Source organism: Gambusia affinis, linkage group LG18 (assembly GCF_019740435.1).
Source record: "Gambusia affinis linkage group LG18, SWU_Gaff_1.0, whole genome shotgun sequence".
Classification (NCBI taxonomy): domain Eukaryota; kingdom Metazoa; phylum Chordata; class Actinopteri; order Cyprinodontiformes; family Poeciliidae; genus Gambusia; species Gambusia affinis.
In genome coordinates, this window is record NC_057885.1 from 18,252,931 (window position 1) to 18,276,971 (window position 24,041).

Here is a 24,041-nt window from a genome sequence, read left to right on the forward strand (position 1 = left end):
AGAACATGGCTCCAAGAGACTTTTTTGTTCGTCCTGAAAAGTTACACATATGTACCAAGTTTCGTAATTCTAGGTTAAAGCATGGCTTGGGGCTGATCATTTAAAATTTTCTATGGGGCGCCATAAATACATTAGGCCACGCCCACCAAATTTTATTATGGATTTCTTTCAGGGGGTGGATAAAGATCCATCCTAGTGAGTTTGGAACAGCTCAGCCCAAAACTGTGGAAATCAGAGCCAAACGAATGACAGCGGCGTTAGAGGTCACTTCGGCACGCCGCCACGCCCACCTGTTCCATCCAAGCCGGTCGGGGCTGGAATCTTCAATACAGCAACATGTTTTCTGTCTATTGGAAAAAGTTTCAAGTTGATTAGTTCAAAGGTGTAAGATAGCGACCGTTCCCAGTAAAACATGACACTTCCTGTTCTGAGGGGGCGTGGCCTTAGTGATGTCATCATTTGACCACAGGGTCTTTTAGGTCAACCCATGATGATCAATCACTGAAAGTTTGCTTCCTCTGACAGTTTTAGTGTAGGAGTTATAAGAGTTTTATGTTTCACGGCAAATAGTCAAAGTTTGACACATAGCCACGCCCACATACTTTGACGTACGAGAATTCCTTTGATAACTTTTCACCTTTGATGCCTCAAGTGTGTGCTGAGCGATTTTGAAGTCTGTATCTGAAAAACTGTAGGAGGAGTTCGATCAAATCTGAAGGCTGTAAACATCAAAATGGGGTCAATTTTGGAACTTCATTCCAAAATGGCCGACTTCCTGTTGGGTTGAGACCATGGCTCCAAGAGACTTTTTTGTACATCAGGACAATATACAGATGTGTAAGAAGTTTCGTAATTATAGGTTATAGCATGGCTTGGGGCTGATCATTTTAAATTTTCTAGGGGGCGCCATAAAGAAATTAAGCCACGCCCACCAAATTTTATTATGGATTCCTGTATTGGGGTGGATAAAGATCCATCCTAGTGAGTTTGGAGAAGCTTTGCCCAAAACTGTGGAATTCAGAGCCAAACGAATTAGAGGTCACTTCGCCACGCCGCCACGCCCACCTGCGCCATCGAAGCCGGTCGGGGCTGGAATCCAAAATACACCCACATGTCTTCTTTCTCTGGAAAAAGTTTCCAGTTGATTAGTTCAAAGGTGTAAGATAGCGACCGATCAGAGTAAAACATGACACTTCCTGTTCTCAGGGGGCGTGGCCTTAGTAATGTCATCATTTCACCACAGGGTCTTTTAGGTCAACCCACGATGATCAATCACTGAAAGTTTGGTTCCTCTGAGAGTTTTAGTGTAGGAGTTATAACTGTTTTGAGTTTCGTGGCGAGTCGGTGAACTTTGACCCCTGCTATCCCCCCTTCAGCATGCTCAAAAACTCACCATTTTGATAACTTTGAATCGCCCATGCCTTCTGATCAGACTCACCAAGTTTGAAGCCGATCAATCAAAATCCCTAGGAGGAGTTCGATCAAATACCAATGCTGTAAATGGCCAAAATGGGGTCAAAACGTGACCTTCAATCAAAAATGGCCGACTTCCTGTGATACTTGCAGTATGACATTAATTGTAAATTCTGAGCATCTTGGGGAGCTCTACAACTGTACCAAATTTCAAGTCTCTACGACAAAGTAAGTGAATAGCAAAGGGTCCTTTGAAAATTGCTAGTTGGCGCTGTTGAGCCATTTTTTTTTAGATTTTTGCGTCGACCTTAAAATACGTAAATTTTAAACAGTCTCTATGTGTCTGCCAAATTTGGTGAGTTTTTGAATATGATAAAGCCTCCAAAAAGGCAATTCATTTGGAGGGAAAATAATAATAATAATAAACAGTACAAAAACAATAGGCCTTCGCAGCGCTTTGCTGCTCGGGCCTAATTATTTATTAGCTATGAGAGCTTGAAAAGTAAAACTTGCTAGAAAACCCCCAGAAATTTTTATATTAATTTGATATTTTCTATTAAAAATATTGACATTTTCTGAGTTTTTTTCTCTAAAAGTACAAAATTGCCAACTTTTACAAATTTTCTGAGTTTCAAAAGCCAAACTTTTTTTGTTTTACTTTTCCATCTTAGAAATTTCCAACTTTTTTTCTAGAAAATTTCTGAGATTAACCTAAAGAGTTCAGAATTTTGTTGCTGAATTTTGCTCCTTTCTTCTGTCAACAATGCTGTTTTGGAAATGCTACCCATATTTCTTTTTTATTAGAGGGCCACAGTTTGGGAAAGATGGTAGAAACTGGGGCACATTTGGTCATTTCAACATAACAATGATCAAAACAACTTAAAAAATTGCTTCTGGAGTGGATAACATTAAGATTGTCGTATGCCTAGATGTTGCAGTGAGGCTTTTTATTAATTTATTTTTTGTTTAAATGGTTATCAACCATGTTCTCCCTCGTAGCCTGTCATAAAACGGACACTTGAACGCATCACAGACAGATTAAACACGTTTATTTACAAGGCCTGGGTCAGACATCATCACACTGTACAATGTAGAGAACAATAATCACAATAATAAATACACAAACACCAGCAGGTAAACTTTCTCACAGGCACTATTTTTTCTTACGCAGGCACAGGCTGATTTTACAGAGACGGAGTTTAATCACCTTCAGTCTGTTTGACTGCAGACGACGTCGTGGGAGAAAACCTTGATATGCAGCTAGAATAAAAACAACAATGGATTCCTCCCCAGTTCAGCCAAATTCAAGTGTTCTGCAGAGTGGAAATGCAACAGTGTGCATTTTTAGTTTGCTTATTGCGCTGTGAATATACGCGTTTATGAGCGTCAGCAGTTTTCTCCTCATTCAGGGATTTTCATGGTCCAAGACGTAAGCTCTAAAGCGACAAACCATTCGATCAGAGGATTGTGTCACAGCTGCACCATGGAGACGAGGCTGGTTTGTTCGCTCTATTACTAAATATATAGTTAGAGTTTATGTAGTGAATATGTCTTATTGCTGGAGATTTGCTGCTAATGATCTAATTGGGCTCGGAAATATTTAAATAAGAACAGAACTCGTCCACGCTTTAGAAAATATCTAAGAGTTATAGACATTAATCATGCTAAAACAAAAGCCATGCATGAATATTTGTCCTTGAATCTTAATAAAATAAATAAAAATGGAGTTACAGAGAGGTTGAGGTCAAACCACATACAGTCTAAATATATCCAGCTGCTGCCGGGAATAATTACTGGTTTATTCTAAAGTAAGGTAACATGAAAAACCTTCATTTGTGTATGAAAATACAGTGTGAAGGTATGGAGGAACAAAAGTGCCACGATGCTAAAAAAAAAAACTAAATTAAAATAAATACATAACCCTATGTAGCAGCATATTATAAATGTCTTTTTTTTTATATATTTAAATGACCATATATATAATAATAGTATACTTATTTATATTAAAATAAGCCAAAAAATGTGTTTATTGTTTTTAAAAAATATGCAAAACTGATCTATTTATATATTAGGGTCAAGGATTTAACAAGTTAGTTTCAATTAATTAATTACATTTAACCTGGTAATTTTAACACAATTAATTGCTTTTGTTAAAAACATAATCAGGTCCCACTAGAATGCTGTAGAATCTCGCACTAGTATAGGATATTAAATTAACTGAACAACTTCTAAAACTATAGATTAAAAAGTTTTAGATGCTTCCCACAATAAATAGAAATAAAGTCCACATTTATTTAGGTGTTTAATACATTATCGAACGGTTTAATAATGAAAATTTATGTATTTCCATTTTTATTTAAAATATCAGCTAAATCATTATTTATTTCACGTCTTATTCGTGCATTCATTTGAGGCCTTTGATTAAAACGAAGCCTTCAAAATGTTGTGTTTGGCGCCCCCTGTAGGCAACTCTTCAAACTGCACCATAATCATTAAATAAAACTGCAGAATGACTCAGGAAAAATACTAAAACGGTTACCTGTATCACTCATTTATGAGCTGAACCAAAACCAGGCAGTCAGAGTAAAGTAATCTTAAAAGCCTGATTTTGAGCAGATGCTTTTTAATGTTGGTGTTTATGTTGCTCAGACCTCCACAGCGGGATCTGAGCCCAGTCCCTGCACCTGCAGCGCCTCCTCCCTCTTCATCTTCGGCTTCTCTGTCCGGGTGTGCCACACCAGCACCTAAAGGTCAAACGCAAACAGTCAGAAAGCGTGCTAACATGCCGGGCATTTAAAATGCAGTTTTATTCAGGCTCTGTGACAGGAACAGCAGCTGCAGCAGCGACTCGTACTTTAGTGCAGTTGTCTGCTTTGGGCTCCAGCTCGTCCACTGTCACCAGACCCTTAAGCAGGCTGCTTTCCAGGAAGCCCATTGGTGCTTCTCCGTCAAAGCAAGCATCCGGATTGGCCAGGACCAGTCGGAGGGACACCGCGAAGCCGGCCATGTCCATCGGGAACGGCCGACTGGGCCGCCAGCCAGTGTGGAAGCGAACCACCTGAAAGGAAGCATCAAGTATGAAACTGATGATCTGTTAGGGCTTTAACACTTTATGATACTAATCATTAATCTACTGTCAACCCTGTAAGATCCTGTTGTAATATTTCTATTTCAAATAAATAACAAAAATATAAATGCTGGTTTTCCCTCAATCTTAGAGACTGAACCCTATTGTTCAAGGTCTAGAAAATGTGGACACATGTAATTTTTATGTCCACAAAAAAATAACAATATCATATTTAATACTGTCATATAAAACATTGCAAAAAAACAAAAATCTGAAGATTTAATGTCCAAAGTATTCCTACGAAACCGTCTATATCAAGTTGAACTTTATCTTTCTTTGAAAATGTTTTTCTATTTTTTTGTCTCGGAGGGTTAAAATAATGGAACTCTATGACGTTGATTTACAAAGTTGTGTCTTTATCAGTGGTGTCCAAAATGTGGTGAGAGGGCCATTTGTGGCCCGTGGACTGACTTTATGAGGCAACAGACAATAATGAACTTAAAAGCCTTTGAACCTTTTTACTTTTTATTAAAGCCTTCCTGAGCTTTTCCAAAGTATTTAACTTATTTTTCTACATAATTGTGTTGTCTAAATTGACACAGATGGAATTACAAACTTAAAAATTGTCCTTAGAAAAATTTAACTGAACAAGAGGAACAAATGAGAGTGGAGGGTTATGAACTGGTGGCTTTTGTGTGAAATCTTCCTGTATTAAAAGAGGGGTATAAAAATCTGTGCAGAAACAAATTAATCTGTTGCTAGAGAGGTAAAAATATTTTTTTTATTTATCTGTTTATCCAAACATCCATTTTATTCTGCTTATTCTGGCCATAGCATTCAATCTGTTGTCAGATTAATCTGATTTATTACAACACAACTAAAAGCTTATGCTGTTTTTTTTTTCCCTCAGTGGAAGTTTATTAAAATGTCTTGAACTGAATTTATAGACAGAAGCTTCAGGAAGCATCTTAGAGAAAGAACGACCCACCTTTCCTCCTTCAACCACGGGGCTCTCAAACTTCATCCCACCAACCAACCCGACGGGCCACACAGAAACCCGCTGAGTGCTCCTCATCTGAGAAAAACATCAGGTTACGCAGAAAATAAATCAACCACTTTTCTTAACATAATTTGTTACTGTTACTAATGTCTTGTGAGAGTATTCAATATAACAAAATGTTGCGTTTTGGAACGTCTCACTCACCATATACAGAAAAAAAACACTGAGATAACAAAATATGTCTCCTAATTTAAAAACTTTAAGGTATAAAATAATATTTCCCTTATTGAAATAATATTTCAATAATTATTTCAATTAAGCTGATAAATATTTTTCATTTTTGGCACAATGAGTTAAATATTCATTACAGTGAAACAATCTAAACAAATCGTGTGGAGGTTAATCACCTTCATGCTCAAATTAAATGCTTAAATGCAAAATACGGATGAAACCATGAATTTTCACACATCCAATAAAAAGATACCCATTTTTCCTCATTATCTGAAGTTAAATCAAACTAAACTTTTTTTTTTAGGTCAATCAAAATTACTAAAATTATTTCTATTTACAAAATGTCACAAAATTTAGCAAGGATTTTCTTTGTGACTTTTGTTATGAAACATATCTAGCTTTGGCTGTAAATAATACTTTTAAACGTTATTCAAACATCTTGGTCTTAAAACACTCTGGTCTTGGTCTCGTCTTGGTCTCGATATACTCTGGTCTTGGTCTCGTCTTGGTCTCGATACACTCTGGTCTTGGACTCGTCTTGGTCTCGATACACTCTGGTCTTGGTCTCGTCTTGGTCTCGATACACTCTGGTCTTGGTCTCGTCTTGGTCTTGAAACACTCTGGTCTTGGTCTCGTCTTGGTCTTGAAACACTCTGGTCTTGGACTCGTCTTGGTCTCAGGTTAGGTGGTCTTGACTACAACGCTGCACAAACCTCTTCGAACAGCTGCAGGCTGTACGTGTTGTCGTCATCGGCGAAGTAAACCACGCCCTGCTGACCGTTGTCCCCCGGCTCAGTCTTTCTGTCTTCTCTGAGCCACCGTAGTCCTTCATTTCTCTGCTCAACGCCGCGGGGTTTCAGCCAGCTGGGGTCACCCTGAGGTCAACAGCGAACAGTCAGAGTAAAATGTTTGAAAACATAAAAATAGGCTTTAATGTTGTGTTTCAGTTTTACGTATGTCTTGGTTTTTATTCATATTACTTTTGGTTCTTTACAGCCAAATTGTTTTGTTTTTTTATTATTATGATGATGATTTTTTAAAATCAAACTGATTTTGATTTCTTGTCTTTTGTCCATCTGTAATGTTATGAATCACTTTGGTCAGGTTTATGTAACTTTGCTAAATGAATAAACTTTGACTTGAACGCCCATGAAAATACAAAAATTAAATGAAAATGTAATTTTTGACTAGTCAGAAATGCATTCCAGATATCTTGAATTATTTTTACCAGCAGTGTTGGGTAGTAACCAGTTACTCAATTACATTTACCAGAGTAAAGTTTTTAAAATTGACTTTTAGGAGTATTTTAGGAGTAAAAAGTACTGGGCTGTACTTTTTACTTTTACTCGTGTAATTTTATTATGAAGTATTTCTACTATTCCTTGAGTAAAGCTAAATTTAACCAAAAGTTCACCAGACACAGATACACACCTGCAGTTTTTGTTAAAGTTTCATAAGTTTTATATTGAAAGATTTGAAAAAATTTCTTTAGCGTGACTTTGTTATTTTTTGTTACTTATGGGATTTATTCTGATTTGGTTCTAAAACTACCAAAATTTTCAATTAATTTTATATTTTGATCCTTCTGATGATGTAATTTTTAAATAATAAATGATCAGTTACTCAGCACTTGAGTTAACTTTTTACCAAATACTTTGTTACTCTCACTTTATTAATTTCTTGGAAGGCTACATTTACTTCTACTTGAGTAAAAATATGTTGAAGTAGTGCTGTTTTTACTTGAGTACAAATACTGCTTACTAGTCAGAATGTGAATGCATATATCCTAAATTATCATTCAGGACGGTCAAAATGTCGTTTTAGATATCTAGAATGTAACCATGGATAGTCAGACAAAACCGATTTTATGCTAACATGACGCATGCGCCCACCTCCTGCAGTTTGCGCTCCTTTGCGGTGGGAATGTTCAGATGCGTGTAGGTCAGGCCGCTCTTCATCAGGAAGTTGGAGACGAGTGACGTCTTGCGTGGCGAGTCCTCCACCAGGATCCAATGCAGCTGAGGGACGTGAAGGAAAGTCTGGGACAGACGGGTCAGCTCGGCCTTCTGCACCAGTCTGCGACGAGGAGGAGAAGACGGCCACTGATAAACATTTCTGCATCGCTTTAGCTAGTGACGCTCCTAAAGACGCCATTATGAGTCACATCCATAAAACCAGACTGTTCCAGTAAGGGATGAGCAAGAATCTGTCGTAAATGTGATCATAGTGCCTTTCTTAACCGATTTCTATAAAATATGGCTTAAATTAAGGAATTAAAGCAGAGAAAATTTATGTTTTGATATCTATTCCCCTATAAATCTATAGTTTGGTTTCTGTCAATATGCAATGATTAAGCAAATTTCTTTTACTTTGGTTAATAATTTAATTTTACATAATTGCTGTTGTAGGAGACTCTGTTGAAATTTAACCAACTATAGCTGCTATACTTTATGAAATATTTCATCCTATTTGATGATTGTTACGAATATTGCAGAGAATGGAGGAGGAATACCTGGCATATGTTGGGGTGATGACAAAGATGGTGGAAAGCGAGGACTTAGGAGGCTGCTTCTTCTCTGGTTGCTTCGCCTTCTCCAGCTGCCGTATCTGGCCCTGGAGGCGGTAGAGCTCCTCCTGCAGGCGGGATATGGCGCGGTCTTTCGGCAGGTCATGCTCTGCGCAGTCGCACTGCTGGCCTGGGCAATAAATCGATTTAATCGCTTAGTAGTATTTTTAATTTTTGAAGACTTAATATTTGGAAAGTCTTGTGTTTCTATAGTTCGGAATGATGTCAGCACACCCAGAACCGCCATTGTGTTTTACATAAAGAAGAATATTGATTATGTTTTAAAGACATTTCCCACATGTTACTTTTGGTTCCTGAAAGTAAGCTGGGAATATTTTGTCCAGCTGCTGTGTTGAGCTTTCAATCATCTGAGACCCTTCTGCCATGTAAAAAAATAAAATAAAATGAAATCTAAAACTGAGAAAAAAACATTGTGTCTGAAAACAAGTTGTGAACTTATTTTATTTTCAGTTTCACATATTTTTTTTTTCAGTTTAGAATATTTTTCTTCAATTTATTTATTTATTTATTTGTTTGAACAAACTTTATGGCACCAATTTAGCTCCATATATTCTGGCTCTCCTACTTACCGAGCTGCATCAATGCATAGATGAGACCCATCAGGGAAACCATGAAGTACAGCACAAACACAGTCTTCAGCTTCAGCTTCATCCTCGCTGCCATGGTAGCTCTGAGAAGAAAATAGATCAAGCGAATATGAATTCAAACAAAATGAAGACGTTTCTTCCCCAGGCAGCTTTACTTTTAACCCCTAAAGGTATCTGAGGCTTAAATAGCACGATGACAAATCAGTGGGAGAAAAGGCTAGGTTAACATTTAGCATCACTCACCAGCGGCGGGAAACGGGGTCAGGTAAACTTAAAGCTTCATGTCATCTCGACTGGATGTAAATAAAGGTCGCTCACAGTATCAAAACCTCCATTCATTATTGTGTCTGCTCAGGACATTCTGCAGCGAAGTGCACCAACAACGTCCGGTGTTAGTGGAACCCCATAAAGAGTCCCCATGGAAACATCTATGATTAGTTCCGAGAGCGGAAAAGATGTTTACCAATTTCTTTAGGTATAGTAAAATATTATAAACAAATTCTTTTTTACAGTTAATTAACCAACATGTAAAAATGGAAACTATGTAAATTATAAATAACTAGCTATAATTATGTATTTTATTGTTTCAAACTAGATGACTAAAACTGTTATGAAAAATTTAAACTTTATATTTAAGCAATTCATCTTTTGTGCTATAATTTAATTTATGCTCTTTCACTTATTCATGGGTTAACGCAATTAAAAATCCGAAAAATACCCACCTCATGGTTCATGCATCATTCCTCAAATGAGAAAAAACGAGGACATCATCAGAAACTTTAAACGATTAAAACTTTAAATTGCATTATAAATAATAATAATGTGTATTATTTCAAAATGAGATAATACATTTTTTTCAAAAATAAAAAATATGTAAGTTATATAATATAATCCATATTCCAATTTTGAATTAAATAAAATTACACTAAAAACTATGAAGAATTAAAACTGTAATTTATGGACTATTACATATGAATATATATTGCTGTTAAGAAATAAAATAGTTTTTACGATGACATAAAATGTATATCACAATTTATGTATATTATAAATTTAAAATCATAAATATTTTCAGCTAACCATACTTAATAGAAAATGAAAACTTACTTTGTAAATTATGCATTAAATACAATGTATTATTTTAAATTCAGATATAGAAATAAAACAGTCAAGTTAACTCTTTGAAAATGTCAAAAGTAATACATTTATAATATTACAAATGATTTAGAATATCTACCCATATTTTATTGTATCTTTTTCTAAATAAATTTAATGAACTATAAATATCTTTTTTTTCAATTAAACTTCAGTTTAGTAAAATGTATAAATCAGATAAATTCCCAAAGCAATACATGCAAGAGGAAAATAGTACGTTTATATCCAATAAAATAACAGAAAAATAGGAAAATTTCTTATGAAGTCAGACAACTTTCCTTTATTTGTAACATACAAATAAAACACTGACAAGGCAGAATGACTTTCCCTTTCATTGTCACTGAAACAAGCACTCTCAAACATGGCATTTGTTTTAATTCAACATCACCTTTTCTTAAAAAAGCATTTCGCCCCTAAAAGGCCGAGAAAAGACGAGAGGATGGATCCACAACGGCTTATATATATTTATACTTATGTACAGAGAGGAAACGAAAATGAAGAGAAGGACGTTGAAGAAACCAAAAATACTCACTGGATTCAAAACCAACTGGTTACAGAAATCCTCCTAAACCCCCAGTGAGGGTTTTTATTTAAAAAAAAAAAAAAAAAAAAAAAAAAAAAGAAGAGAACAGCCTGCAGCAGATCTAAATTTACTCTCATGCACTGTCACATTTTTAAAGGAACTGGAACAAACTAAAACTGAACAAGTTACTTACAGGGATTTCAGTGTTTTTACTATTCAGGTTGTGTTTAAAGTCTTTTACATATGAAACAGACTCCAGATCAGAGCCAACAGGAAGCTGAAAAGATGATTGACTGACCTGAGAGAGAGAGAGAGACTATGCAGAACAGCATTGATCTAATTGTGACCTCTATGGTACAAAAATGTGAGTTATAGTAGAAATAAGCACGTTGCCTGGTCCTTTTGTCTTTTTCCTGATCACTGAAAAAGATAGAAAACCTTTTCTTTTTTAGTTGGGAAACAATCAGCAAGTCTCACTTCATATTCAGTCAGCCATGCGGTTATTTTTGTGATTCATGACCTTTCTGACCTGTGTAGTTTTTCACATTTCAGCCTCCAGTTTCACATTTTACAACAGGCATCAAAACCGTACAAAAACTTGACAGAACCGCTTACGAAAGAAACAAACAAACAAAAAAAAAACCTTAAAAACATACTAACCTAATACCCTCATCATGATGCTGGATGGAGAAACTTCCCATCTACTCCTCATGCATGCATTTTAAAACAAACAGTACTGGATGTAGAATTAAAGAGCTTCTGGAGGGAGAAAAACAGAAGCAAAAAACAGGGTTTCTGATTTATAATACGGCACAAATCAGTCGGAAAAATACCTTCAAGTTTTTTGTTTTTTTTTTTAATAAATGGATGTGAAAGTAAACTTAAAACAACTAAGCAATTACTTTTTGATGAGACAATGTGATGCATATGTGCAGAACAACTTACTGCACCTCTAAATTAAGTCTAAATTTGATGCAGTTGCACATTTTAGCATATTTCTGCTGGTTTAGAAAATGTGCAGAAGGAATTTCAGAGCTGCTGTTGGACCAGTTTTCATCACTCGATACATTGATGAATGATGAAAACAAGTTAATACTGGGGAACAGAGAAGGAATGACGCTTAGCTTCCAATCAAACAATCCTCTGAACCTGATTATGGTCAAAATCAATATGATTTTAGACGACTGCATGAACGTTTTGTTTATGTTGGCTCTTTAAGTCATTTACCGATGCTGTTCTTTTTCCAGAGTAGATTGATTATACGCCAAATAACTAAACACAGAATCTAATATTTACATACATGTTTATGATTTATTAACTGAATGTCTCAATTGTTGTGTGGAGCAATCAACAAGATTCTGGTCCAATTCTGGGTGGATTTTTCACAATTCATATCAGATATGAAAGAGTTTCTATAAATTAATCAACAGCGTAACCCTCAAATGTAAAAACTGTTTAAGTTGGATCTTAATAGTTTCTTTGTTTCTTTGCATTTTCTACTTCCAACAAGAAAGTCCCTGCTCCAAAACGGACGCCATTAAAAATGACTAAAATTGTCTAGCTAAATGGTAAAAACTTGGGAGTCATGAACCTGTTCCAACAGATCAAAGATCAAAAACATGGATCCGAACTGGGTCTGGGAGGCTAAACCGGACCAACATCAAACCAAGAAATCAACCAATATAAACAAACTCTACAATGTCTAATAAGATGTCAGATGTGATTGAGGTACAACTGGCTATTAATAGGAGTGAATGTAAATATTTGAGCCTGTATGTACACTGCAAAAACAAATAAAAGTAGTAGTTCCACTGACAGGTTATTTCACTTATCACAAAGCCTTTTTTTGTGAAACAACAAATCTACCAGTGGAATTAATACTTTTTTAAAATCAGTATGAAAGGAATTATTTAATTAAAACAAGCTCCTATATCTTACCTAAATTTTACTTGTAGGTTAGTTTTATCTAATTTAAAGTGTACTCAGATATTTGCACAAGAAACTAGACCAAAAAAAGAAATACTTTGTAGGATTTTGTGTTTTTTCTCTGTGGATTAGGTTTTAAACTGTGCAACTATTTCAGTTTTCTGCTGTATAGTTATTCCACCTGTGGTGAGTGTATGTAAAGTTGTGATCTGAACTCTACATGTAGCATCGTAACACTGATATCTGGACCTCTGAAAAATTAGGCGAAATGGTCGAAAGGATCTTCCAGAACTTTCAGGCACAGAGGAGAGGGAAACGTGAAGGAGAAACTGGAGCGTGGGAAACCGATTCAGCATCATAAAGCGTTAAGAGAGAGGAGGACAAGAATAAGTAATCTAAACTTCTGGATTAAAAATGGTAATAAAATAAAGAAAAATTAGGATTAAAGCATCTTCTATGTAAATAAAAATGGAATGATGGGGGTTTGAGCAGATTATAGCAATCCTGCGACTGTTTCCGTAAGGCAGGGAGAAACATCTGTTATCAAGAAGCTGCAGCTTGTCGACACAAACTGGACAACTCTTTCAAGTTTCTCACCTGCTGCCTTGAGTCAGGACATGATTTAAAGCTTTTCAACTGACTAGAGCCTGAACCAGCACCAGTATCGGGTCTTAAGCCGCAGAATCAAAGAATCAAAACGACTCGTTACACTGCAGAACACGAAGAGACGGGAATATATCTACGAATGGCAATGAGTGGGTGGAGCTGAAAAAAAAGGGAGCGGGTCAATAAGTTGGGAGAAGAGAGAAAAGCTTGAGCTGCTTTCCGTCTTTCCAGCAGGAATAAAAACAAACACACACAAAACAGAATCCTGAAAAAAGCTTATCAGCATCAGGACTTCCACCTGTGGCTCGTTTCTGACGCCGTTCAATCCCCCAACCCAGAAAAACGCTCCGTCATCCACACACAGCTTTCGAAAGTCGTCGCCCATCAGTGGCAGCAGCCGCCGCAGTGGCCGCCGCCGTGGGTGTGGCCGGCGGACGCCTCGCCGTGTTTGGTCCGTCTGCTCAGGATCTCGTAGGAGCAGTCGTCGCCGCAGCAACCAGACATGCTCGGCGAGGTTTCGTCGATCTCGAATCTGTTGGAGGAAGAAATGTTTGTTATTAGTGCAGCAGAGGCGGCAGAGTCCATTTTTACCCATAATGCTCAGCTTTTACAACAAAACAGAATGTTTGAACTATAAACTCAGCTGGGAGTGTGTTGAGTTTGTAGAGTCAGGGTTTCTACAAGACTTTTTAAGACCATTATTAGTAAAATTTTATACCTAAACTGCAAAAACACAAAATCTTACCAAGTATGTCTGGGCTAAATTCTAGTACAAGTATCTTATTATGATTAAATAAAACAAAACACAATATAGGAGCTTGCTATATCAATAATAAAGTCAGTAATTCTTTAACGTTGATGGAAAAATACTAGTTATAAGTGAAAATAACCTGCCAGTATAAACAGTACGAGTTATTGACCTGTAAACAAGCTCCTATTTTTTGCTGAAAAGTTACTTGTAAGTTAGTTTTGTCTTACTTCAAGTGTACAAAGAAACAAGAAAAACAAAACTTGGCAATAGTTTGTGTTTTTACAGTGTATATTGTGACAGAGATGTACAAAAGAAACAAGCTACCAAAATTATAACATTTTCTGGAGTTTTGTGGCTCTTGGAGCAGTTTTATGCTTTTCACATGATATACTGCTCTATAGCTAGCTAGCTAGAGAGCTAATATTGCCAGCTAGCTGGCTAACGCTTTCTAGCAAGTTACCGGTAGCCTCAAGATGGTCACAGAACGGATTGTGTGAAGGTGTAAATAGTCCTGCCTCAACAAAATTTAACACCTGTAATTATATTTGAATTACCAACTTGCATTTTCTTTAATAAATTTTAAAAAACTTAATTTAAAGAAATTAAGGCTTCAATCTTAATTAAGGCCTTAATTTTAGATAAATGAAGTTATGCGATTTTAAGACCATAATCAAATAAATGAGAGACCTATATCACAACAGAAATGTAGAAAAAAAATCTGTAAATTTTTAGGGGTTTTTGCAGCTTTGTGCTGTATATAGCTCTCAGGATAGCTAGCTAGCAAGTGTTATCAGCTAGTTACCAGTAGCCTTAGCTGCCTTTAGTCACAGGTTGTATAGAGTAAAGATGTCTGTACACAACTCAGATTTTTGTCAGATAGAAAAGTCCTGCAAAAAGAGTCTACATAGAATATAAGAGATTAAATAGTCCCACCTTGACAAAATTTAAGACCTGTGATTAACATATTTAAGGCTAACTTACAGTTCTTTCAATGAATTTAAGATATTTTAAGGCCTTGATTTTAAATATATGGATTTAAAACTTTTTAAGGGATGCACAGACAATCTAAAAATATAAAATGAGAATTTTGAGCATTGGAGGATTTTGGCTGTTCTTAAAAATAAAAGATCAGTCTATAATTTTTCTTTTAGGTCAAATAGGATTGTGCTCTGAAACAGTTACATCTTTCAGTATTTATTGAAATTGGTCTATAACCAGCTCTTGTACTCACTGTAGAGCTTCTCTGAAGAACTGGTAAGCCCCATGGTTGTGCTTGAAGACCGTCAACATCACCTTCTTCATCTGCGTACTGAGTGGAAACCAAAGGACAGACAATATTAGTTTATATATTCACGGCTTGGAAATAATAATCAAGATCAAAGTATTTGCAGGCTACACAAAAATTTGTTTTTTTAAGAATAAAACTCCTAAATCATTGTAAATTTGTTTTGTTACCTGCTCAACAACAAACATATTTTAATGAGATGAACAAGATAAAATGAAAACCATTAACATATAAGCCATATTTTGTGGAAAAATGAAAAAGTAGTATGAATTTTGTAGAGAAATGAAATGGGAATCAAAGCAGATCTGAAAGATCAAAAAGAGCTCTTAAAAGTTTAATTAAAAGTTTAATGCATCTAAAGCTGCTCTTAAGTAAAAGTTACTGAACGTTTGTAGTCTTACTTACTTTTTTAAAAACAGGAAATTTAAAACCTGATTAACAAAAGACAAACAGTTTGTCTTTTCCATATTATGGTTAGAATATGTCAGTGATCATTTTACACACAAGCAAATAAATAAAGATTCAAACATGTCTATCAGATGTCTGGTTAAATTTGTAACATTCCTGATTTACAGTTGGGGGGCCGCACAAAATCATTTCAAGTAACGCAAATGGCCCCCAGACCATACATTGGACACCTCTGATTTAAAATGGACAGTTTAAGTCTTGATGCAGGAACTGGAGGAATCAAAGGTCTGTGTGTAAAACCGTGGCTGCGGTCTTCACCTGTTAGCGATGAGCTGCAGTATCTGGATGAGGAACTTTCCGAGCCCTTTCCTCCGAACTTTGCTCTCCAGCTGCACCTCGTAGCTGCAGAGCAAACAACGCATAACAAACAAAAACAAATCTCGCTTCCAGGGTTTTTATCTGGACATCCGGAGCATCCTACCAGTATAAAACCTCTTCCCCGCACTCCACGTCGAATCGGAAGTGGGAGAAGGCCAGGGGGGTGGAGTCTGCGTCGCGGGCCAGCAGGTACCACGCCCTCTCGTCGTTCATCTCCTCCCTCTTTTCCCTCTCCTTCCATCCCCACTCGCTCTGCTCATATCTGCAGCGACAGCAGAGAGGAAGCTGCACTGAGAGATTTTACAATCATCCCCACTGGACTGGAACAAATTTGGAAAGCAGGAGAAACTTTGGTAAAGTGTAAGAAAAACATAAAATAAAAGACGAAGCAGTTGACATGACGCCGCGACAGGATCTCAAAAAATGTGCAAAGAATGAATGTTTTTCATTGTCTGTTGGTTTGTAGTTTTGTTTGGTTTGATTCTAATTATCAGACATGTATGTAATTAAACATTAACCTGGCTTTTCACAAATTCATAATCTGCTAAATGATACTTGACTACATCCAATGTCCAGGGGCTGCAGGTGGAAATGAGCATTTTTGTTGCAACTTGGTGCCATATGATGCTGCTTTTCATCAAAAGGTTAATGAAATGTTGCACATTGTCTGTGTAAACAAAGAGTAAACAATATGACACCCTAATGGTACAATGGAGAAATCTTTTCTTATTTCTAAGGAAAAAAAAAAAAAAAAAAAAATTTGGAGAATAAAGTTGTACGAGACAAGCCATAATAATACAAGAAAAAAAATCGAGACTATGAGAATGAAGTCAAAATATTGAGAATAAAGTAGAAACAATACAAGAATAAAGTCAAAACTATGTTTTCTCAATATTTTGACTTTATTTTTTGTATTATTTCTTCTTCATTATCACTTTTTCTCTTCTCTTGTATTATTTCGACTTTATTCTCATAGTTTTGACTTAGTTGAAATAATACAAAAATAAAGTCAAAATATTGAGAAAACAGGCAAAATAATGCAAAAATAAAATCAGAACTATGAGATTAAAGTCAAAATAACACAAGAATAATGTATAAATGAGAATAAAGTAGAAATAATACAAGATTAAAGTTGAAAAAGCATGACAGTAAGGTGACAATAATGCAAGAATTAAGTGGTAATAAAGTATTTAAGTAAAGTTTGTTTTAGTGCATTTTCCCAACTGACAACATTTAATCTTGTTTTCCAATCATTTCCCACCAAATTTCTCTGACCGCCGCACTTTTGTAATGATAAACCCGACACTTTGAGGTTCAGTTCCTCCAGGTGAGCGGCGTTTACTGGCCGGACTGACAGGTGGCGTCATGCGAATCGACCCCGTCTGTGTTCAGTTTTCTTAACTACAACAGAACCAAACTTCTTACAGCGTCTGCATGTTGGCTCTGGTGAGTTCGAAGGCCCACTCCACGGCCAGCGGGTTGAGCGACGTCACTCTCTTGCACTCTATCTGCAGGTTCAACCTGCACCAGACACAAATCATCAGTTCAACGGCGTCAGAGACGAGGAAAGCTGGAAAAAACGTGCAGAAACTGATGCGTACCCATGTCTGTCGTACTTTTTGAAGGCTGGGAAAGCAGCCAGAGGATCGTCAAGCTGTAAGGAGGAAACAATTATCATTTATTTCATCATTAAGCATCAAAACAAAAACGCCGTCCTGTTGGAGCCAAAGCCAAACTTTTTTCCACTACTCTCATTTCCATGAAACAACGATCGAGACAGGGCTGATACCAACTATTATTTTAGTAATCGACTAATTTAATCACGCTGTTAAATATCCATTTGAAAATATTAATAAACAAATAATTAAATTCCTTTTTAAAATCAGAAAACAAACATTTTACTGTCTGACAGGATTTCTTGATCATTTGTAGCAAAGGATGAATGTATAGCAAAACATCAACATGAAAAGATCAGCTATTTCTGCTTGATTTAACATTAATACAATGGAGATGATTATTTTTTAACCAACAAATTAATAATTGGGCAGCAAAATGTGCTTAATAGGAGATTTTTTTAAGTTTATTTTCTGCAGAATTTGAACAAAGTGAAGCTAAAACTGGGAGGAGTTTTGGCTTGTAGATATATTTACAGATAAAAAAATAGATATTTTTTTTCATCTTAAATGCAAAACGTTTATCGTTTCTGTAGTTTTGATTTAATAACTGATCTGAGTGTTTTGTTTTTTTAGTAATTAAGAGTCTGTGTACTCCAGTTAATTCGTCAATTACTAAATTAGCTGCAGGTTATTTCAATAATCGATTCATCACAATTAATTGTTTCAACAATAATCACAAGAAACAACGAGATAGGAGAGTTTAGACGATTCTGCTGTTTATTTATTTGCTTAACGCCGCCACTGACAGCAGGAATAAGCCCAGAAATGTTTGTTAAAGGTTCGTTAGGGAGCAGCTGCTGTTCAGCCGGTGGATGATGCTTGTAAACAATCTTCCCCAGATTGTTCAAATTCAAACACAACTGGTGGATTTAATTGTGTATAAAGAGTGTTAATCATCAATATTCCTTTAGTAACAAGTGTCATCCATACGTTCATTTGAGTAAATACCTTATTGGCTGCGTCCACCTTTGCACACACAGCGTCCATTGCTGCCCTCTCCTCCAGACGCCGGGCTTTCTTCTCCTTCGCTTTGTTGGATTTCCTCTGAAAACGCAGAAAATAAGGAGGAAATGAGGGCAAACTTTGTGACTTTATGGAGCGAAGATAAGAGAATGAGACCAATCATAACATGGCATAAAACTATTATTAAATGTTTTAATCACACTTTAATTGACAAACTTTGATCTTAACTATTCCAGTGTTTGGTTTTCTGGCTGGAAGGTGAACCTCCGCCAGTCTCAAGTCTTTTGCAGCCTCCAGCAGGTTTTCCCTCCTCATTTCTGTCGCATTTGGGTCCATCTTACATTCGATCAGTTTTCTTGTCCCTAATCAATCAGGAAAGAGTCTCCACAGCATGATGCTGCCACTACCATATGTCACAGTGAGAACTGTGCATCCAGGGCACAGGTAAGTGATATGGACTTAAAGTTTTATTGCAGTATTTTGTGGTACTGCAGTGAAAACAAGAAGTAAAAACTAAAAATGTAAACATGCCTCATTACTTTGTTTTCTTTTTTTCCTCATATTTATCCAAACGTGGAAAATAATCAAAAGAGAATCCATACTTTTCAAGATGTTTTATCTTATACTTCACAGTATTGCTAAACTGTTTTGGTGTATCATATGAGACCCAGTTAAGATACAATGACGTTTGCCGTAACGTGAAGATTAGTGTGGATGTTTTTAAATAACACTAATTGTAATTATATTTTAAAAATACATATATATATTAATGGCAGAAGGAAATTAAATGCATCTCATGCAACAAAAGTTTCTTTAAAGTCTATCACATTTGGCATGACAGATATTCTAACAGTCTTAGGTTGACATAATTGACAAGAATGAGGAGGAAATATTATTACAAAATGTGGTTACATTTAGTAAATAAATATATGAATTGGCCAAAAACCATGATAAAGTTTTTAAAATGTGTATTGCAGATTTTAAAAGCTTGAATGTCAACTTCGTTTTGACCAGATATAAAAGTCCTCACTGCTGAGAGTCGGGCTGAACAATTGAATTAAGCACATGATGAACATTTGATGCAATTATTCTGCTGCTATGTGATAAATATTAATAGCTTGTTTTGCTGCTCTGCGACAGACTGGCAACCTGTCCAGGGTGAACCCCGCCTCTCGCCCGGAACGTAGCTGGAGGTTGGCACCAGCAACCCTCCTGACCCCATTAGGGACAAGGGTGACCAGAAAATGGATGGATGGATGGATGGATGTTTTGCTGCTTTGTGCAAAATAAAGAAAGTAACATTTATTTTTTTACAAATACAAAAATAAATAAACCAAAAGAATCTAAAAAACATGGACAACCCAGAAGATTGCAAGAAGAAATATGATCAGTCCTGCAGATCAAATGAAATTGTTGCATGTTCGCATCCAACTGCAAACATGCTAGTGTTTTTTTTATTGTACAATTGGACAGATGGATGATGGAAGGATGGACAGACCTGGATAGACTGACGGACATAGCAGCAGACAGATTCACAGAGAGAGAGATGATTCATGTACAATTTGATAGATAGCCAAAGAAAAGATGGTGGACAAAACAAATAGATGATGGAGGAAAGTGAACAGCTTGGCTTGTCATAACAAGTTTTGCGGGACGACAAGCTATCCCTGAAGTTATTGCAATAAACAACAACATAGTTGGTTTGAGACTATTTTTTAAATGGCATAGTGATGGAAGAACACATTTTCAAAGATCATTAAACTTTAAGTGCTAAAGAATATTTAACTCTGAACTGGAAGATATTTTAAATACCCCCCCAACCCCCCCCCCCAAAAAAATTAAACAAAACAACAAATAAAATGAATCATTTAGTCTCTGTAAACAAAATTGTCCTTTAAAAAAAAGGTGCGAGTTGAGACTAAAACACCAAATATGAAGGGAAAAAAACAAATCATGCTAATGGGAATTATTGATTTTATTCTAATTTATTATGCAATTAGTTAATTTATTGCTTATTGCAATAGGCTTAGGGACAGGACAGTTTGACAGATTTATAGACATCTTGATGGATGGATGGATATACTGATTGGACATAACTGCTGGAGAATGAAATGGGAATTGAAGGCAATTCATACTTATTCTGTGGAAAACACTTTAAATTAAACTCCACACTTTTCCTGAAGCCTTCAAACGTGAATATCATCCATATCATCATATCCTGCTAGTACAACAACTTGTGCAAGCAGCAAGAATGTCAAACCCTGATCTAATTTCTGCGTGTTAATACAATTTGTTGTTGTGTGTTTACAGTTTACAGAAGTGATGTGTTCGCGTTCCACCAACAAACAAGCAGGAATTAAGCAAGAAAATTGCTCTACTGCAGGCCTGAACAGACCCAGGAACAATCAAGAAGTGGAATGCACGCCGAGTTGCCAACTTTAGCTCAGGGAGCATTAACTGTGTACCAGGCACAGACCGAGAAAACACGTGGATGGGTTTATTACGACTGCAGGGGAAAAGTGGGGGAACAACCAGAAGTTTGACTGAACACGTTCAAATTGTGTCTGTTAGGAAAGAGGCGAAAAACTCCCAGAAAGCTTGACATATTTTTGATTAGCAGGTGGGTGAAGGCAACACACTCGGGCCTTTGTGGCTAACATAGCCTGCTAATAACATCACAACACACTAGCACATAAATGTCAGAAATGTGACGGGAAATGACGTGTTAATAACAGGGGGGACTAGGCAAAGTATGTATGAGCTAACACTACAATGCTAACTAAGCTGTCTGGATGAGGCCAAACACCTTTAGCTACATCCATCCACCACCATCACCATCACCTTCTCCTTTCATCCTCTTTTCCTCTCATCATCACTCACATTTCAAGGCAACATTAAACAACAAAAACATAACTCACCCCCATTTTTTTTTTACTTATCGTTTTCTTCCAGGGAAACACTCCTCTATTGTCCCGGTGCTGCTCAGTTATTATTAGTACCGTGACTCCGACCGCCGGAGGAAAGAAAAAAGGGGGAGCAGATTAATGTGACAATGATAAATAAGGTGCTAACGAAGCTAGCTGCATACGTCGCCGACTGCTGGAGGAGAAAGAAAAGTGGCGGCCAGTCACAAAATCTGACCAAAATCGCAATGAAAATCTTTTAATTGCTATGTAAGCGGTCGCATTCGCGCCAACACAGCGACGTTGAATTCATTAGGGCTCCTTCCTCTAACCCCCCTCTACGCTTTCTTTCTTTCTTTCTTTCGTTCCTCCTCTCTGTGCCGTGCTGTATTCACTTGTTCCTTCTCCCATCGGAATTCTCAAACTCCACGTCCTAACTAAACACTAAACGCGTCCAAAGCCCCATACGCGACCAAGCTCTAAGCTAACTTATATTTTAAATACATGTAAATTTACACTTTTATAATTTGTAAATGTATGGCTTTTATCACTTAATGCCGTTTTTAAGATAAACACGCATTTTATTCAACTGAAGGAGGCGACCCCTTTAAGAAACAGACACATTCTGGTGTATCTGTGTAAAGTAATTTAAGAACTGTCTGTTAAATAGAAACATGAGTATGAGTACTCCTGATCTCCTGATACTCCTGATAAAGTAGTAAAGCGAAACCTGTGACAACTTCTGAAACATGGAACAACTGCAATATCATTTTTTACCTCGAACACGATCTTGCATTACGAAGCACAGAAAGTGCTAAATTGATAAATAACAGTTACTTTTGTCCGCTTTCGCGTAGTTAGAGTCGATTACATGAAATATCAGATTACATCAATGAGTTATAGAGAAAAAATTGCTTCTGGCAGCGGTGGGATTCGAACCCACGCCCCCGAAGAGACTGGAGCCTTAATCCAGCGCCTTAGACCGCTCGGCCACGCTACCATATACACGTGCTTTCCCACCAGGGATCATACTTAACTGATGTCAGGACGGTTTAAAATGGACAGTTGAGATAATATTTCTGCTTTTAAGATGCTAATCACGTTATACAACTGAGGCATAGTAGCTTACAAAATGACAACAACGAACAAACAAAAAGTACAACTGAATTTCCAGTCAATTTTTATTCTTTTGAGCTACTTATTTTCTGTGTTTCTTGTTCAACTGTCTAATCCAAATTGGGATAACATGCTGAATACAAAAACAGTTTTCAGATTATGATTTTGATATGTAAGTGAAAAACGTATTCAAAGCAACATGGCTCTAAATATAAAAAAGTTAATACCTTGTTTTGTATGGCTAACATCAATGCAATAACTAGCAGTAAGTCTTTTACATCACTATGGAGGAGTTTTCTCTCACTGTTGTTTGCCAAATCGTTTTAATTCAGCCATATCTGAGTCTTTCCGAGTATGATTGACCTGTTTAAGGTAATGTCTCAGACTGATTTAAGTCCAGACTTTGAGTAGGCCATTTCAAAACATTGACCCATCAAACGGGTAATAATGTGCTGCTGTAATTTGATAATTGTCCTGCTATATAAAGTGTTCTTGGAGTAAAGTCATCCCATATGTCACCGTAGGCGTTGTTTTTCAGTGAAATTATGAAGCACCGAGACTTAAAATCACTGAAGCAAGAGTGTGCTACATCGACCACTAGATGGCGGTAAAGTGACATTAAACTGCCAAATCACACTCCAGTCCCAAAGAGTTAATAATAATAATAATAATAATAATAATAATAATAATAATAATAATAATAATAATAATAATAATAATAATAATAATAATAATAATAATAATAATAATAATAATAATAACAGTGTTTGAGTGGAGCTTGGAGCAATAATGTAGCTTAGTGCCATCATAACTTTAATGTATAAAGGTCATAAAGATATAATTGTCGTTACTACTTCTGTTTCTTTTAATCTTTTTGATGTACAGCATCTTTGAGTGCCTTTAAAAGCATTATACTAATAAAATGAGATATAATTATGATGATAAAATTGTAGACTTGTGTTCTTTTTGTATTTGTACTTTTCTATCTTTATGTTAATTCAAGCAATAGGTTTTGCCCCACAGAGCAGAAACTATTTCCACCATTTTTATTGGGGTGATCTGGGAGAACCTGGTTGACCTTTGATTAGCGACTTAAGCTATTTATTATTATCTTTAAAAAAGTGATGACAAAGCAGATTGCTGCACGAACATGCACTAACTTCGTACAAAAAGGTGCTTGACACCATTGCTGGTTTTTAAAAGGCTTTTAAGAACATTGACAAGGAGCCACTGAACTCCACTGGAGGAAAGGGTGCCTGGCTTATTCTTATCACTTCAACATGTCCTACAACATGTTAAAACATCAAATTGGCATTGAACAACATTGCTTTCGTGCCTCAGCATGGGGTATAAAAACGTATTTTAGTCATGTGACATTGGATGATTGCCCAGCTCTTGAAATACCTAAATAAAGACTTTGTGTAGGGGTTTCTGTGAATCTCAGAGTACTAGCAGCAGATCTCCAC

General features: G+C 36.3%; 2 protein-coding genes and 1 non-coding gene across 3 annotated transcripts; all 3 read right to left on the bottom strand.

Annotated features, from left to right (window-relative positions):
* Positions 1-2,445: 2,445 nt before the first annotated feature.
* Positions 2,446-9,306, bottom strand: b3gat3 (beta-1,3-glucuronyltransferase 3 (glucuronosyltransferase I)). The gene is made up of 8 exons (XM_044098046.1): positions 9,129-9,306; positions 8,868-8,968; positions 8,224-8,407; positions 7,604-7,787; positions 6,425-6,586; positions 5,469-5,555; positions 4,268-4,471; positions 2,446-4,157 (listed from the first exon to the last, which is right to left on the bottom strand). Exons 2-8 carry the CDS (start codon positions 8,959-8,961, stop codon positions 4,059-4,061), a joined length of 1,014 nt encoding a protein of 337 aa, XP_043953981.1. The 5' UTR covers positions 8,962-8,968; positions 9,129-9,306; the 3' UTR covers positions 2,446-4,058.
* Positions 9,307-10,641: 1,335 nt separating this feature from the next.
* On the bottom strand, positions 10,642-21,854 carry naa40 (N-alpha-acetyltransferase 40, NatD catalytic subunit). The gene is made up of 8 exons (XM_044098050.1): positions 21,475-21,854; positions 18,542-18,637; positions 17,519-17,571; positions 17,343-17,438; positions 16,021-16,179; positions 15,858-15,941; positions 15,078-15,155; positions 10,642-13,627 (listed from the first exon to the last, which is right to left on the bottom strand). Exons 1-8 carry the CDS (start codon positions 21,478-21,480, stop codon positions 13,480-13,482), a joined length of 720 nt encoding a protein of 239 aa, XP_043953985.1. The 5' UTR covers positions 21,481-21,854; the 3' UTR covers positions 10,642-13,479.
* A 523-nt stretch (positions 21,855-22,377) lies between these two features.
* trnal-aag lies at positions 22,378-22,459 on the bottom strand. The gene has a single exon. It is a non-coding gene; the product is annotated as a tRNA-Leu (tRNA).
* Between the last annotated feature and the right edge of the window lie 1,582 nt (positions 22,460-24,041).

What these genes read in the sequence shown, in the direction of transcription:
- b3gat3 (XM_044098046.1), bottom strand. Translation starts at nt 8,961, where the DNA reads ATGGCAGCGAGGATGAAGCTGAAGCTGAAGACTGTGTTTGTGCTGTAC. An exon ending in CTATGCATTGATGCAGCTCG is followed by an intron (nt 8,408 to 8,867) that starts GTAAGTAGGAGA and finishes TTTATTGCCCAG; the next exon opens with GCCAGCAGTGCGACTGCGCA. An exon ending in GCCTGCAGCTGTTCGAAGAG is followed by an intron (nt 5,556 to 6,424) that starts GTTTGTGCAGCG and finishes TGTTTTTCTCAG; the next exon opens with ATGAGGAGCACTCAGCGGGT.
- naa40 (XM_044098050.1), bottom strand. An exon ending in AGAGCCAACATGCAGACGCT is followed by an intron (nt 16,180 to 17,342) that starts GTAAGAAGTTTG and finishes CTGTCGCTGCAG; the next exon opens with ATATGAGCAGAGCGAGTGGG. An exon ending in GGGGAAGAGGTTTTATACTG is followed by an intron (nt 15,942 to 16,020) that starts GTAGGATGCTCC and finishes TTTGCTCTGCAG; the next exon opens with CTACGAGGTGCAGCTGGAGA.